Source organism: Chanos chanos, chromosome 13 (genome assembly GCF_902362185.1).
Source record: "Chanos chanos chromosome 13, fChaCha1.1, whole genome shotgun sequence".
Taxonomy (NCBI): domain Eukaryota; kingdom Metazoa; phylum Chordata; class Actinopteri; order Gonorynchiformes; family Chanidae; genus Chanos; species Chanos chanos.
Window position 1 is genome coordinate 7,895,311 of NC_044507.1, and position 17,500 is coordinate 7,912,810.

General features: G+C 41.8%; 3 protein-coding genes across 3 annotated transcripts in view; 2 read left to right on the forward strand and 1 right to left on the reverse strand.

The window, feature by feature from the left end:
* sphk1 (sphingosine kinase 1) overlaps positions 1 to 2,096 on the forward strand; it is an 11,917-nt gene extending 9,821 nt beyond the window's left edge. Inside the window, exons 4-5 of the mRNA XM_030790214.1 lie at positions 291 to 406; positions 1,211 to 2,096. Coding sequence (XP_030646074.1) covers positions 291 to 406; positions 1,211 to 2,096 — 1,002 coding nt within the window. The remainder of the gene's footprint in view (positions 1 to 290; positions 407 to 1,210) is intronic.
* A 3,105-nt stretch (positions 2,097 to 5,201) lies between these two features.
* On the forward strand, positions 5,202 to 6,733 carry LOC115826712 (serotonin N-acetyltransferase-like). The gene is made up of 3 exons (XM_030790595.1): positions 5,202 to 5,355; positions 5,556 to 5,710; positions 6,428 to 6,733. The coding sequence occupies exons 1-3, from the start codon at positions 5,202 to 5,204 to the stop codon at positions 6,731 to 6,733; spliced, it is 615 nt and encodes a 204-aa protein (XP_030646455.1).
* Positions 6,734 to 11,475: 4,742 nt separating this feature from the next.
* Positions 11,476 to 17,500, reverse strand: part of evplb (envoplakin b) — a 14,008-nt gene continuing 7,983 nt past the window's right edge. Inside the window, exons 13-23 of the mRNA XM_030790597.1 lie at positions 17,483 to 17,500; positions 17,201 to 17,373; positions 16,756 to 16,934; positions 16,381 to 16,519; positions 16,010 to 16,203; positions 15,758 to 15,908; positions 15,556 to 15,639; positions 15,319 to 15,423; positions 15,134 to 15,226; positions 12,245 to 14,958; positions 11,476 to 12,145 (exon numbers count right to left, since the gene is read on the reverse strand). The exon at positions 17,483 to 17,500 is cut by the window's right edge and continues 80 nt beyond it. Coding sequence (XP_030646457.1) covers positions 11,476 to 12,145; positions 12,245 to 14,958; positions 15,134 to 15,226; positions 15,319 to 15,423; positions 15,556 to 15,639; positions 15,758 to 15,908; positions 16,010 to 16,203; positions 16,381 to 16,519; positions 16,756 to 16,934; positions 17,201 to 17,373; positions 17,483 to 17,500 — 4,520 coding nt within the window. The remainder of the gene's footprint in view (positions 12,146 to 12,244; positions 14,959 to 15,133; positions 15,227 to 15,318; positions 15,424 to 15,555; positions 15,640 to 15,757; positions 15,909 to 16,009; positions 16,204 to 16,380; positions 16,520 to 16,755; positions 16,935 to 17,200; positions 17,374 to 17,482) is intronic.

Here is a 17,500-nt window from a genome sequence, read left to right on the forward strand (position 1 = left end):
TAACATGGAGTTATTGATTCAGCACTGGGAAGTGAGCAAGTGAATGCTGCTGAATGACTGATTGAATCGGCAGTGGTGAATGAATGAGTGAACGGTGTTGAATGAATACGTGAGTCTGTGAATGTAAGAGAAACAGAACCTGGTGTGTTGCTGAATGACTGATTGAATCAGCAGCAGCGAATGAATACGTAAGTCTGTGATTGTAAGAGAAACAGAACCTGACTGAATGAATGGTGGAGTATGACAGAGTGTCTGTTGGTGTCTCACTAACGCGTTTCACTCTGTCTCAGGTGGTGAACGGTTTGATGGAGAGAGAGGACTGGGAGGAGGCCATTCAAATACCGTTAGGAATCTTGCCTGGGGGGTCTGGAAATGCACTGGCTGCATCCATACATCATTACACCGGGTGAGTTGGCTAATTAGCCATTTCTATGCACAGAACAGCACAGATTAAACATTCTGCCCTGCCACGGGGAACAATTTATCATCGTTATGACTCGCTGTGTAAAGATTTCACCTCTTTTATACGAGCACACAGAGGAGGAGGTTCCAGACTTTGCTGACTGGTGACTAGAGCAGAATGGTACCATTCAGCATGTGGGATTCTCTCATTAGAATGTCTAAAAGAGTTTGTTTACCGACATCTGAATGTAAGCGCCATCTAGTGGTCGGTCATCTACTCAGTTACAGATCCTTTTCAGAAGCTCTATCTGTCGGACACAAAAGTCAGCAAGCTTCCCTAATCCAGCTCTTCAATTAACTGCCTTACATACTGCCCCATGTTTTAGTTTCAAAGACCCTAAATACAGGCCAACACAGGGAGCTACGGTTGTGACAAATCCAATATAACACTGTTATACATAGTTCTAGAGCTGAGGGTTTCTTTATGAGTAGTTCACCTACAGTTGTATTTTTTGCCCAGTGTACATCTCAGTTCAGTTTCATCATAGTCAGTTTAGGAAATTCACTGAAGACCTATTCAAGAACTGAAAGATTCTCATAGAGAAGGATTATTGGTCTAGAAATAGGGAAATAAATTTCAGCTGTTGCTCTCACCTTGTTGATATAGGTTGGTTTGTAAGAGTTGAGCAACTGGATAAATGTAATTTGTAACTTGAAATGCTGCATAACTTTGTGTATGTTCTTTGAAAATGTAAATGAACATAAATGGTTTTGACCCATTCTGTGTTGGCGGTTTTGTTCCCTGAAGGGCAGCAGCGGTGTGGGGAGAAGACCTGCTGGTTAGCTGCGGTTTCATGTTATGTAAAGGCCTGGTGTCAAGGCTGGATCTGGTCTCCGTGCATCTGGCATCTGGCAACCGTGTCTTCTCCTTCCTGTCAGTGGCCTGGGGGTTTGTGGCTGACGTGGACATTGAGAGTGAGAAGTACCGACACGTGGGCGCGGTGCGGTTTATGGTTGGAACGCTGGTGCGGCTGGCTTCCCTGAGGATCTATCAGGGCAGGCTGGCATTCCTCCCTGCCTCAGACGACAAAGAGCTGTCAGCTCCTTCTCCTCCATCCTCCCCACTGCTCTCCTCCTTCACGTTTTGCTCCCCTGTTTCCTGTCACACTGCTGCAGACCAGCCACTTGTCCGACAGAATCAGAACCCCCTCCAAAATGGATCTCCGGTCCAGAACTCGTCCAGTAACGCTGTCGTGCCCGCGCGGGCCGACCCAAATGAACCTACCAAACATGGGCCAGTGGACAGTCTCCTGGTGCCCCTAAGTGAACCAGTGCCGCAGAACTGGACTGTGGTGGAAAGGCAGGATTTTGTCCTGGTTTTGGCCATGTACCAGTCTCACCTTGCGGAGGACCTGTTGACCGCGCCTGAGGCCAAGGCAGAGGAAGGGTGCATTCACCTGTTCTATGTTCTGGAGGGCATCTCACGCGCGGCTCTTCTGCGGCTGTTTCTGGCCATGGAGAAAGGGGGCCACCTGGCATACGAGTGCCCCCACCTACAGTACCGTAAGGTGCAAGCCTTCCGTTTGGAGCCAAGGACCCCTCAGGGAGTGATCACTGTGGATGGGGAACAGGTAGAGTATGGACCAGTTCAGGCCCAGATCCATAAAGGACTGGCCAGGCTTGTCACTGGATGATCCTCACCCTCAAAATGAAAGGGCCTCTAATCATGTAATGGTGATGTTCAGAAGTGCCAAAGGTACAGAAACCTTAATCAAAAATGCACTTATTTTTATCGGGTTGTAAAATTTCTTTTCAACCATTCCTCTTTACTTGTTTTGGATTCAGGGTCAAAGACACTGGTTTTAACACAGGATGTGCCTGATGGTGTGTGTGTGTGTGTGTGTGTGTGTGTGTATGTGTGTGTGTGCCTAGAACTGCCTTGTGCTCTCGGCTCTCTGACTCAACAATCGTGGCACACACAGAGTCACAGTGCTGTTTCCCATGATAACACACAAGCCATTCAGTGCTACAAACCAATCCTGTCCTACCCACAATTCCCCCTGGGTGTGACCTTGATGGTGTGATGAAGCTGGATTCTCATGTGAGCATCTACCCTAAAGCCCCACTCTGTGGTCCCATTCAGAGAGACACAAAGCACAAGAATGCTTTTGTGACCACTATTGTCTCTTGCTGCTCTCAATCAATCCTACATTTATTTATATATATACACACACACAGACACACACACGCACGCACACACATACACACACACACACACACACACACACACACACATATATACATATTCATATTAGCTCCCTCCATCATACATCTTGCGGCATTCCCCAAGCTGCAGCACATTTTGGAGAGAGAGAGATAGAGTGAGAGAGAAATGGGAAGAGAGAAAGATGTTTACTATGAATGTGGATTTTTTTTTTTTTTTTTTGTCTTTGTGCCGTCACCGCCTGGATGTCTTTATCTTATATATCAGCTTTAAAGAACGAAATGGACAGAAGCAATAAGAGGCATAAGCCAAATCATATGGAGGGGAGAAAATGGTATTCAGGAAAGATGGATACTATGAACTAAAGGGATGATGTGTCAGCCTTTTTTTTCTACTCTGTTATTTTTGAATGTCATTTCAAGGTTATTTCAGATTGGATTATTTAGTGGTCAGCCAAACATCACTACCATACAGAAAGGGTTAAGTGTCAGTGTGTTTCACCAATGAAATTGCTGTGGTATGAAACTAATCAGAATCTTAAGGAGATTCTACTGTCATAAAAAAAATCATCAATAGCTGAAATTAAGACACAGGGAGGAAAAAAAGGATTGTTTTGAATATTCAGAGTATATTGCTGTACACTGAATGGTCTGCTCAATGTATGTAGTTTATTCTATAAAACCAAGATGTTTAACAGATTTTTACTTGAAGGTCTGAAAAGTGCAGCGTGCAATACATGTAGTTCCTGCCTCCCCAGTTCGATACCAATACCTCGCTTAGACATAGAACTACATATTTACTTTAGCTGCCCCTCTGTTATTTGGGCAATTTAGCTTTGCAATCCTACTGTATTTAATCATATACAGTCTTTAAAATTACCTGTAGGTAAGTACAATGTACTGTGTGAATATCATGTATCTGTTGATGTGAACAAGAACTGTTTAGAAGCACTGTTGCTTCTATGAGTGCATCACAGGCTTTTGAAAGAGACACCTGACGCACACTGGGGTTTTGACTTTAAGTTGCCTTTGTGAAATAGCACAAAAGTACACTTAAAACCATCAGCGTGTTACAAAACATTAAAGAGTTCAGGAAGCACAAGTGTGCCAAGGATGCGTTATTGTAAAATCAATATCAGACACGATGAGCTGTTGGCCTCTATGCCTAGCACGTTTACAGCCTTAAGTGTCTAATACAGCAGATAGCCTGCATAAATTCTTAAAAAGAGACATACTATGCAAACTAGCGAACAAAATTAACGCATTAAGGCGGCAAAGGTTCCTCGTGTGTCGATTGTGCGTCAAATGTTTAGAGGTGTGGAGCCATCTAGTGTCCGTTTGTCACCGAACGTTTCAATGTCACAGGAAAATGGATTTAGCCGCATACTCCGCGGTATCAACATTATATAGATAGAAATTCATTGTCTTACTCCATTATGATTTAACACTTGGATTGCTTGTTATGGATTATATCTGTTGTAATTTTGCACTCTAAAAGGAACGTCTTTTTCTGAATTGTAATTATATCAAATGAGGCTGCTAGAGATGTAGGATATGGACCACTGAGAGAAAAAGAAAAAGAAAACAACGAAACTAATAATAAACTCATATAGTAAAAGATTTTGGAAAATAGTTACTGTAACATTCACTTGATTTTTTTCTGGGAAATGTGTCAAATATATATATTTTTCATATGCCTTATTTTGTAATCGAAATGTATTGTAAACATAAACAGATAATTAAATTGTAAAGAAAATGTGGCAAACATGTCAGTGCAGAGTTTCATTTCTCGGTAAATATATGTAAGAATGGCATTCTTGATTATATCACGAACTGAATTCGTGCACTGGGCAAGTTCTCAACGAAAACGTTTGTTCCGTGTTCTTTTCAAATGAAGGTTCTGACTATGTAAGATCACACACTGATCACGCTGAAGAACTGTGTGACACATTTCAGAACGTCTCTGTGGAGGTTTGCGGATGTGTAGAGCAGATTTCACAGACAAGCCTTGTATTTCTTAGGGACAGAAAGTAAACGGAATCAGAAAATTCCCAGGGTTGCAGAAATCCTCAGGTGCTCACATGTCTGTGTGTGTGTTTGTGAGTGCTCGCGTACGCGCGTGTGTGAGAGAGCGCCGAATACTACCTAATTACAAAGCACTTTGTCGAAGTGCTGGGCTCATGGCCTCATACAAAATTGACTTCTGTTTACCATTCAGTATTGTAATAACCCCGACATGTCATCACATTATTCGTGGGGTGCGCGTAATACTGTCGTTGATTACGGGTTATGAATATTTTTGCACTCAGACCTCTCAGTAAGTGTCATTAATTCATGAGTTGGTCACATTTGTGATGACCTCACATTTGACCCTGCAACAATAATACAGACGTCCAGCCGCAGTACTTAAAATCACAGGCCATATAAATGCCGAGTGTCCCCTCTGCGGGATTCAGTAAGCTGTCTCAACAAGACAAAGAAACTACAGAGATCGCTAGTGCCGAAGATAGTCAACCTAGGAGAGAGCGGAGAGGCGGCTGCGCGCGTGTGGAGTACTTTAAATTGAAAAACACGCTATGTCCGTTATGAGTGCGCTGCCCTTCCTGAAGCCAATGCATGTGCGCACCACAGTCTCACCCGGTCGACAGAGGAGACACACTCTTCCTGCCAGCGAGTTTCGTCCTCTAAGTCCTCAAGATGCCATCAGTGTTTTTGAAATCGAGAGAGAAGGTGAGATTGTACACATATCACTAAACTATAAAGCCTGCCAACGACTGACTGTTAAAATAAAACTAGTTTTTGCGCAGGCTACTGTCTCTTAGGTGAAAAGTTATTGCGTTATTGCGCAATGCAATAACGCAATGCAATAACGCAATGGTAATTGTTATACTTTTTGTCATTCTCATGCAATGTTTTCTGATTGCGTGCAGCCTTCATATCAGTGTCCGGGGAGTGTCCACTGCACCTTGACGAGGTGAGGCATTTTCTGTCTTTGTGCCCGGAGCTCTCTTTAGGCTGGTTTGAGGAGGGTCGGCTCGTCGCTTTTATCATCGGCTCCTTATGGGATCAGGAACGTCTCACCACTGTGAGTTTTCGTAGCATTTAACTCAGTTTACCTCTATACACTGATATGTATCGTATCGAATTTTCCAAGTACTTCTGCCGTTTGGAAAGGTTTGGTCACTTTATGATTCATGGAGGAAATGGTTAATAATTCAAAAATGGATCAGTACTATCAACAATAATGTTCACAGTGTTCACCTTTGACTGTTCATTGAGATACACTGAGCATTTGCACTGCATATGCACAGAACATTGTTTACAGCTGACAGTTCAGAACTGCATATTCAATCATATTAATTTCACCTAAGGATTATATATTGCCTAATATTTAGAGTAATTGAGTCATGAACAGTATGCAGTGAGTAAAATTACAAGGATGAGGGGTAAGCAGATATGCCAAGTGTAAAGATGAGTGTAGCTAATGATCTGCGTAATAAATTATAATCTGGACAGTTAATGTGGGAACAAATTGTCATGCAAAGTTTTAGGGACAGAGACATGGCTTTGTCATCTGTCGGATTAAGTCACACGTATGAATGGATGTAGGATTAGTCATAGAAGCCTCATGTAAACATCAGCACAAAGTCTGTTTTGTATAAATCAAAAGGATGTTCAAGTGAGCACATCAGAAAGTTGTCTGTATAAGTAATAAAGTTCATCCATCAGCAAAACTTAAGACTGAGTATGCATTTCAGGGTTAGGGCTTTCCATCCCTAACTGTGTTTTTACATGGTTACAGGAAGCACTGACTCTCCATAAACCTCAGGGACACACGGTCCACATCCATGTACTGGCCGTTCACCGAACCTTCCGTCAGCAGGGCAAAGGCTCCATCCTACTGTGGCGTTACCTGCAGTACCTGCGCTGCTTGCCTTACGTGCGCAGAGCCGTCCTCATGTGTGAGGAGGTTTTGGTGCCCTTCTACCAAAGATCCGGCTTCAAAGTGCAGGGGCCATGCGCCGTCACTGTGGGCTCACTGACCTTCATCGAGATGCAGCATCTCATCAGGGGCCACGCTTTCATGCGACGTAACAGCGGCTACTGAGAGAGAGAGAGAGAGGAACGACCAGCACATTACTACAGCACTGCGACAGAGAACTACAGGGCAGGAATGCTTGTGACCATTTTAATTTGGCTTGCTTTACTCTGTGGAAGGTTTAGACCCAATATAATATTTTTTTTAGATTAGAACTATTGATTGTAGGATGTATTTAGAGGCGAAAGTAAATCTAAAGAGCATTGCTCAGTCAACGTATTTGTTAATGTTATTGTGAAGTACACTCTAGCTTACGTAGTTTCTCTGGCAAGCATGGAAGAAAAATAAAATGATCCCTCGCACAATCATTCAACACAGTAGGAATAATGTTGCTCATTTCTTTGTCTTGTATTCATGCACTGGTTTGTAATGTGAGTGATGCGAATGTGGAAAGGGAGCTAGCTGCAGACAGGAAAGTATTTTAAGACAAAGACAGTAAGCCAACAGAGGTCTTAACTCCCCAGAACAGTCCAGACCCGCACATGAGCCAACACTGACGTCACACCACATTGGACTTTAGCAGCTCAACAGGACTCATTTCACCTTAGTGGGTTTTAACTATTGTGTACATCCTGGGATTTACCATTAGGTCAGACGCAGTAGCAGATCCTTTGAACGCTGTAAACACGATCATTTTATAATAAATTGAATGTAGTTGTCTAATAGGCTTCTTTCACAGAACACGCCTCACACTTAAATCCATTAATGTCTAATCAAGCCGGTTAGTCTGTTCTCTTCCACAGGTCAGATGCATCTCTTAGTTCACACACCATCACCTGTGCTTGAACTACGCATGTTGTCCAATGATAATACCTGTAAACGAATGAAATGCACTACAATTGTAATGTTGCTTTTCTATGTTTATTTTGAAGTCAAAATAAAATTTGTTTACAAATTTTGACTCAAAAATCATGTTTGTAAGACTGACTCATGTTAGAAATAATAAAGCTGATACAAGTACTAAAAAACAACTATGCAGTTAATAAGTAATGGTATCAACATCAAAAAGGTTAGAACAGATTAGTATAACATCACACAGATTTCAAATAGGTTTCCTCCAACAAATGACAATATACTTTTTTTTTTTTTTTTTAAATTTACACTAACACTTCCTTATTGAGATTTGGTGACTGTGTATAATCTCTCATTGGCTGTGATTGGCTCATTGTCCCCTCTGGCAGCTACATGAGCAATGAGCAAGTAAAGCTTCCTAAAGTCAGTTCTCCTCAATTAGAGTCTAATCCATTTCACAGTCATCTCCACCGACAGCCATAATCCACAAACCTGCCACCACATACAAACTGACACTTAAGTGAAGGGCAAATCTGGCTCCCAACGTTCAAACTATCTCACTTTCAAACGTAAAGGACACAAGAATGTTTCTTCTGCTATCGTCATATGGGAGTATTTTCATTTATTTTATATAGTTCAACCCAATTCGTTTTCAGTTTTGAGATATTTCTTTTCCTCTCTTGGATACTCTCTTAACTGTCTTGCAAACACAAACTGATGACATCATAGTGTTTTGATTAGGGTAGGAGATATGAATGGCATATTGAGATTGTGTGGGAGTGGATAAATATAGACAGTTCCTGGGATCAGGGGTCATCAATCCGATGGATGATTAGAGCTAGGACTCCTCAAACGAAGTGTTAATTATGAAACAGAACGACAGAGAGCACTGAGAGAAAATGGATTTCAGCTGTGTGAAAGGCTGACCTTTCCAGACTGGCAATTAGCAGACATGGAAGGCCTGATGATGGAATTAATAAGTGTAGTAAAAATGATCTCTCAATTGAAATAACTGGCATAACACCCCCATTGTTTGCACAGCAGTAAAAGTGTTCAACCACATATTACAGAGAACACTTAGGGTTATTACATGCAATGCTAATTTTCGACATAATGTCATGAATAGAAATCAGAGACCATTCATTGAGAGAAAAAAATCTAGTGTCTGCATTCCTCACAGTTTGATGACTCATATGTTTTGCTACGGTTAACATTTGAAAGAAAAACTAACCGAAAAATTAATGAATACATTTATTATGGTGTGGGGCTTTTGGAAATATTTTGGAATATATATCATATTTTTTTGTTTTGTTTACAGGAGTGGCATTTCATGGTTGCACCTTATACTGTCTGTGCCATGTCCATTTCATACTTAACATATCAAAACCATGAATTATTACAAACTATTAAATAAGATCTACCTGACATCTCCTAAAACACCTTCTAAGGTGCCCGCATGAAAAAGCTCCTATACAGTCATTGTTAGGAAGATGTTAGAACTACAAAGTAACACCCACATCACCTGTTTTCCCACTCAAAGGGACAGGGGGGTCATTGATTCACCCAGGAAAGGGTCACTTATTCCCCAGACAGGTTCAACTAAGTTAATCCATAAAGTCCTTCCAGTAACCAGGTAATCTGTTTACTGGACAGTGTACTAATGGGGCACTATAACCCCCCCCCCCCCCCCCCCCCCGACTCCCCCACCCCCACTCCCACTGTCTTCCTTGAATGCCACCACAGTGTCTTCCATGGTTGAAATACCACCCAAATAGTCTTGAATTCACCCACACTGGAACAACACCTGAGACTCTTTTAGCTTCTATGGCCGTGAGTCCAGCAAATAATTTCTACAAAAAACATTTCTAGTTTGAAATTCATGTCATGTCGTTGTTTTGTTTACACCCTGAGCAAGCACAGGAGATTCTGTTACAACACCGCATGACAATCATGTATGCAAACCTGAAACGAAACTGTTTACGGTAGGGAAATTTTGATACTGAACTGACTAACTCTGTCAAAGACACACCACAGAGTTTTGTGGTGTGTAGGAAAATGTATGGTTCTCAGAAATGGAATTAATGACCTAAATACTGAGAGAGAAATGATCAAATATCATGTGTCCATACGTTCAGTGACACCAAAGACAATATGGCATGTAATGAGGAGCTGTGATTCAAGCATGAATCTGTTTGGTCTAGCAGTCGTCAGTGGCAACAGGAGATCTGAGAGCTTCACTCAGTAAAATTATGTATTCAGGGGCACTATAGAGAATCTGAGAAAGAAAGCCTATAGAGGACAGCTGAACCGATCTGACTGTGTCTGAACTGAATTTACATCAACCATCCTTAACTACGTATACAAACCAGGGTGACACTGGTGTCCATGTCCATGCACATCAAAGAACATGTGCAAGATCATATATATACATATATATACATACATACATGCATACATACACACACACATACACACACACACACACACACACACACACACACACACACACACACACATATATATATATATATATATATATATGTGTGTGTGTGTGTGTGTGTGTGTGTGTGTGTGTGTGTGTGTGTGTGTGTGTGTGTGTATATATATACACACACACACATACACATACACATACACATACACATACACGTATGTATGTATGTATGTATGTATGCATGTATGTGGAACAATATACATGTTTTTATCTTTGTTTTTGTTTTTAAGTGTTTAGTGTTTTTAGTGCTGCAGTGCTGCAGACTTAACCTCAGAACTGTAAGACACTACTTTGTTAACTTGCTTAGTGAAACACTAAAACAGACACCGGGCAACCTGCCTCTTCAGAGGGCTGTATTCATGCTAGTTATCGCTCTAATCCTAATCCAGCAAACTTTGTTGTACCATTGCTGAAATGCTTGCAAGGACGTTTGTTTAAATCAATGAGCTTTACTGCAGTAGCAGCAAAAACCAACATGAAATGCAAGTATAGGGATATTTGACTGCTTCCACACTGAAAGAGCAGTCTTTCATTTGTGTTACTGATTCAAGGAGTTTAAGCCAGCAACCACTACTGACAGTTAACTTGTTTTTGCCTAAACCCACAAACAGAAATAAGGGCAAACTACCTTCATATGCATATGTCTGTGCAACAGGTCACAGATTTGTCAGTGTTTAAATAACGGAAAACTATAAACCTTGCAGCAGGGATCTCAAGTGACAAAGCCTCTGTTTCCACCTAGTGGTTGCTCTGATGCACTTATCTATTTTTCAAAACTGAGACAAGCATGACTTTATGTGATCGTGTTTATAATTGTTTTTGCATTAATTTGTTTGATATGATATACTAAGCATCTCAGATCTGCCATTACCATTTCTTTCATAGGTTACAAGGACAACAGAGATTAAAAATAATAATAAAAACAAAAAGGGAAAAACTTTACATATTTCAGTGGCTATGGATGAGATGTTTATAAAAGACGAACACATGATTTGAATTTTATTATCTGTCATTTTAATATAACAATTATGAGCAGCTTACAGGCATAAAGTATATCGGTGGGTATAAAGTTAAATGTAAATAAGATGCAAAAAAGAAGAGCCAACACCCACACATGTTAAAACAGAGTTTTCAATTTCATTTCTCATCCTCCTGACAAAAGATTTTGTGGCTTAACATTTTAAGAATGTAAATGTGTATTTGTATTTTCATTAAAAATGATCCACTCCATTCCAATGTCTAACAGTGCATGATCAGAAGAACTGGCGAGCACGGCTTCTGCGTAAGCATTTAGTGATTATTGACTGAAAACGTACAGTGTAAATTATAATACATGGACACTAGTTTGTTTCGATATAGTTCAAGAATTGTTTTTTAAGTCCAAATCCCTTTTTGTCAGTGATTCAGCAAAGTGAACTAATACCTCAACCTAATAAAATAATACATCCAATTGTACATCTGTCATCTAGATTTGTGTGTGTGAAGATCTGAACTTGTAACTGGAGTATGATGGAGCATCAGTGGAATCAGTGGAGGCAACTGGGAACAGCAGTAGACCCGTATGGTGATCCCTCTTGGACTGATCCATTGCCTCCTTATAGGAAATTTTTTTCTTTGTGACTGGGTCGGTCAGGTACTTAGCATACTTGAAATTTTCCCGAAGATCCGCTGCCATAGCATCATCAATCATCTTGCATTCTAGTGCTTCTGTAATTCTGATTCGCCCAGCCCTGTTAGGGTCAACTAATCCCCCAGTTAGCATCTGTGCCTCCATGTACCGCATGGCATTTTCCTTAGGGATATAGCCCTTTTGGGCTGCTTCCCCTATTGAGAAACGCTCATTAGACACTGGGTCCTGCACACCAGTGAACGCCTTCTGAGCATTGAGCAGCTTGTGCAGCTGACTTGAGTCAATTAAGCCTCGGTCTGCTGCCTTGTGAACAGAGAAACGGTCCTTCTGGCCAATGTCCACAATACCTCCAGTGGCAGCCTGAGCTTCTAGCAAGTACAGAGCCATTTCTTTATCGATAAGTTTACGAGTCATTGCGCTTCGCACAGACATGCGACTGTCTGTGGTAGTGTCCAGTATACCAGAGATGGGGAAGTGTTCATCACCAGAAACACTCACTGTACTGGTAACGGTGCTGTAACTATTGGAGTAGGTAGGCGACTGCAAAGAATAGTTATAACTTGCAGAAGATGTTATACTGGACTTTGGTGGCGATGATGAATATTTGAGTGAACCAATGAAGGGTTTTGGTTTCTTTTCTCCTGCAACCAACAGAGCAAATTCTGAAATGGGTAACTTCCCTTCCTTGTAGCGTTTCAGGTCATACTCAGTCAGCCTCCCTTCTTTTAGAGCATTCACGATTGAATACTGTTTCCCACTCTTGCAATCTTGTAGAACAGAGGTTTCACCATCAGGTCCAGTGGTAGTGATTTCTTCCCAGTTGCACTCCAGCTCTTGAAGGTGTATATACTGATTTCGGTCAATCAGTCCCTCCAAGTAAGCATCATAAGGTGACATGTCTTTGCCTGTTTCAGGATCCAGGATAGTGATTTTGGTGGAAAGATTGGTTTCTCTTGTGTGTGTCTCAGAATGATCCTCCTTTTTCACGCTGCTCTGTAGTTCCATGATTGTAATCTCCCTTTGGTGAATTTTATCTTTCTCATCCAGGATATTGTTCTCCAGTCTCTGTATTTCAGATTCCAATTTGATATTCCTTTGCCTGTTCATCTGGTTTCTTTCACTCATTAGTTTGGACTGCTGCTGGAACTTTATAGTGATGCTATGCCTGTCTCCTTCCAAAGTCTCTAGCTCTCCAAGAAGACTGTCTTTCTCCTTCTTAAGTGCATCCCTGTTTAAGATCAGGCTGGCCTCCTCCTCTGTTATGGTTGTCTTCAGTGCCAGAAGGCGGGTCAGTTTGCTATTGAGACGCTGAATTTCATCCTCTTGATCTCTTCTGGCATTTCTTTCATGCGTCACATCATCCCTGAGTCTGGCCCTTTCAGCCTCCACAGCCTGGTCCTTCTCAACCCGAATCACCTCCTTGTAGACAGTCTTTTCAAGAGATTTCTCCTTTTGCAAAATGTCAATCCTGGTCTTCAGGTTTTGGATGTCCTTTTCCAGCCGGCTGGTGCTGGTACTCTCAGTTTCCAAGTCGGTGCGTAAACCCTCGGTTAGCTTTTCAAGCTTTGGGTCTCTCTCCACTTTAAGGACCTCCTCAATGACAATTTTCTCCTCAATGGGTGGTGGTATGCTTTCAAGCTCATGAATGCGAATCTTGATTTTCCTGAGTTCTGTCTCTACAAGGATCTTCTTTTGATGATCATTCATCTGTTCTAAGTTCTTCTTCTTCTCCAAAACCAGAGCTCTAAGCTGCTGCACCTCCAAGTCTAGCTGCCTACGGGAGTTGATTTCTTCATCCAGACGCTTGCTTAACCTCTCATGCTCCACAATCTGTTTAGGATCCTTCTCAAGCCGCAACACCTCTTGGACTACAACCTTCTCCTCTGGCTTCTTTCTTTCAAGCAAGATATACTGGTTTTGAAGATCAAAGACCACTTCTTCCACATTCCGGCGATTCTGAATTTCCTGACGTACATCTCTCCTCAGTCGATCAGCCTCCTTCTCCAGCAAAGGATCATTCTCATATTTGATCACCTCTTTGGTCACAAGCTGCATCTCAACCTTCGATTTTTCAGCTTTTAATTCATCTCTTTTTTTGCGTAAAAGGTTAAGTTGATCCAGGGTGCTGTCATAAGTCACTCTCAAGGTGGACGCCTGCTCATTCAACCTCTTCATCTCCCGGATAATCTCAGGACTCTTCTCCTCTTTAATCACCTCCTGAGTCACCTCCTTCAGCTCAACTTTGGGTTCCTGGGAGCGCAAGGACTGGAGCTCAACGGTCACTGTGTTTATTTGGTTCTCCAAGGCAGTATAGTGTCGGGTTGTATCTTGGATCTCTTTCTTCATACGTCGCAGTGCCGCCTCGGTCTCAGGGTCCACTCTAAATTTCTCATTGATGATTTCCTTGACCTCTATTTTGGGCTTCAACTTTGCAACTTCACCGTATCTGCGCTGGAGATGGGTAACCTCCTTTAGGATTTCAGTATTCGCATGCATCTCTTCATCTAGGCCTGTGCGGAGTATCTTGGACTCATTAATGAGTTGTGGATCCTGCTCTACCTTCTTCACTTCCTTGAGAACTATTTTTGGCTGAATAGTTGGGATAATCCTCTCAAGTGTGTTGATCTGGCTCCTGATATAAAAGATATCATCATTCAGGTTCTTTATTCTGATACCCTCATCTGAGATCTCACTCTTAAAGGCCATAACAGCTTTCAGCATTTCTGGATCCTTCTCAAGTTTCAACACCTCCTTCTTCATCACCTTCTGTTTTACTGTAGGTCTCTTTTGCTCCAGGAGTGTGATCTCACTTTGCATGTGTACTGTTTCTGTCTCTCGGACCCGAACCTCATCCTTCAGCCTTTGCATCTCCTCTCTAATTCTAGCTGCCTCCTTGTCAAGCTGTGGATCCCTTTCAAATTCAGTAATAACCTTAGTCACGAGCTTTGGCTCTATTCTGGTCAGTTCAGTTTCTAGACGGATAATTTTCTGGTTGATTATGTCAATTTCGGAACGAGTTCCTGTGCGATTCTGGGTCTCTTCTTGTATTTTCTTCTTCAGAACTTCCAGGTCTGCCTCCAGTTTGGGGTCACGGTAGTACTGAACAATTTCCTTCTCCTCTAATCGCTCCACCCCTCTCCTGCTCTTGAGGGACACCATCCTTTTACTGTATGTCTCCAGGTCATTTTCGGCATGAGTCCGTCTGGTGATCTCTTCTTCCAACTCTCTCTTCAGGTTTTCCATCTCTTCCAGATCTCTCTGCTGACTCTGCATCTGCATCTGCTGTTTCACTGCCACCTGACTCACAATCTCTTCATTCTACTCAGAAGGAAAGAGTGGAATATTATCAAGACATACTCAATGTCTCCCACATTAACAGTTACAAATCTTCAAGGTTTTAACATATTTTGTTATGTGGCACCATCAAATACTTTATGAACATTATCAGTAGCTGTTGTATAAAATGCTGTTTGATGACTTCATCATACTACACCTTGTTGACAATGTTTTTGGCCAAGCCCATTTGGTTTAGAAGTTGATTGTTCTCTGCTGACACTTCAGTGTAAAGGTTCACTATGTCACGCTCCTAAAATTAAATAGGGACAGGTCAAATATAGGTACTTGTGGTCACACACTGTATGCAGTACACAGGTCAAACAGCACAGAAACTCTCAATACCCTTTTCTGCACTCCATCACAAAGATTAGAAGTATGAGGCCTTTTTGCATCTGTCTCCACGATGTCCAGGGTGGTGCGGTACTTCTCAGAATTAGCCTCATATTCCTAAAGATGTCAATGAAACGATTGATAGTTACTGTTGAAATACTCGCAAAGAGAAATTCACTCAATAGTTTTGTTTTGTGAAGAAACAGATTCTCAAAAAAAGTCTCTAAATGAACACTACAAAATACTCACATTTAGAATAGTCTGCAGATCACGAGAAAGGCTCACTGCCAGGTCTACATCATCAGATTTTCGTTTGATGTCCTCAACCACCCTCTGAAATCAAATACCAAATTTGGAGTAATGATGTGAAGAGCTGACAAGTAATTCTTTAATCTGAAGACTTCAATTACTCATAGGACCGAAGCACACAATATTTTGTGACATTGCTCACCTTTTGAGAATTATTCTTGGAGTTAATCTGAGTCATGCTGTCCCCAGGCTTTATTTTATTGTTGGGCATATTGATCAAGAAGGCGTTTAGAGACTGGACAGTGCTCTGAAAACTCTGGTTCTTACTGGCAGCTTCTTGCATCAGGGCTGACCTACAACAGCAAACAGAGTATGAAATCATCTGTTCAATGGTCATGACAGAGAAAGAAACATTAAACTGGATGATGAATGAAGGGTTGTGAATCTCTCCCACCTGAACTGGAGCTGGTTGCTGATGTTGGTGTAGCGATTCCTCAGATGTTTGACTTCAGTCTCCTGTTGGCGGATGTCTGGACAGTACTCCTGAAAATTCTTCTGTAGAGATCTGCAAAGCTGTTCTGTGGTCTCCAGTTCATGGTTCAGTTTTTGAATGTCACTCTTATTAGAGAGCAAGTCTCTCTGCATGACCTGCAGAAAGAAAGAGAAGGAAGAGGAGAGTGACTTTGACTGTGCATCGGATTATGAAAAGCAAGCAGATTTAAAAACAAGCACTGTGATCAAAGCCTGATGCATTACCGCCAGTGCAGTTCAAACTGTCTCATTACTTTTGCTGCAGCATAAATTGTCAAGAAGATACCTGCATACCTGAAGCTCTTGATTGTGGGTCTGAATGGCATTTGGAGCATTCGGGATGACCGTGTCCTGTGCCAGCCGTGATTCAAATCCACGAAGGATTTTGTCCACTTCCTTAATCTGTTTCTCCAGGTACATGGAGGCTGTTGCCCTGAGGAAGAAACCCAGATTGTAGATGGCTGTCGCTGAGAAGTGTTCCCCAACGAGTGGCACATATAAATTCTGACATTGCTAAAAGCTCATCCAATTGCAACACTGAAACTAAACTGCTGGTTTTAAATTCTGTATGCCCATGTCCATGCGGAACTTGTGAAGAGTACAGTAATTCTAAATGAACAAATATCTGCACAGCCAGAGTAGTATCTCTGGAACGGGGTCAGAACTTACTTCTTCTTGTACAGCTCAGCCAAAGTGGAAATATCATCGATCTTGTTGGTGGCAGTGTTTAATTTTTGTGACAGAGAGTAAATTCTGGGTCCCAAGGGTTTCTGGGACAGGAGGGGTCCCATCTCTCTCTGAACAGTGGCTTTCTCTGCCTCCAAATCTCTTAGAGTCAGAACAGATTTCTACCAGAGAAAAGAGACAGGAAAGTGAAAAAATTGCAGCAACAAATGGAGTTTCTACATTTTGCATAAAGGAACAGCATCATTTCAGATTAGTGGTCTGCTCAGGACTCATTAATGACCCACTCATGAAACATTTTACTTTCCAAACAATTGGCACACCTCAAAATTTCGTTCCAAACTGTACTTGACATATTGCAATATTGTAGTGTTCAGCGTGGTGACCCTTGATTCTTAAACATTACAGTCCTTTCTGACTTGTGTTTTACCTCGTGGTCTCTCAGTCGATTGGACAAATCATTACTAGGGTTGGAGCGATCCAGTGGGGTTCTCATGCGCCTGAGCATGTTCTTCTCTAAGTCCAGAAGACCTGCATTGATCTGGTCCAACCTGGTGACCAAAGTGGCTGCTTTAGGATCCTCTGGAGCACTGGCAACAGTGGCTGTAAAATGAACACAGGACATGATCATCAAAACTTGTCAAAGCCCTGGTAAATGGAGACAGGCAAAGTGGATTTAATTATTTGGAGTTTGATTTGGAGCTCCACAAACCTGATTTAACCACCTTCA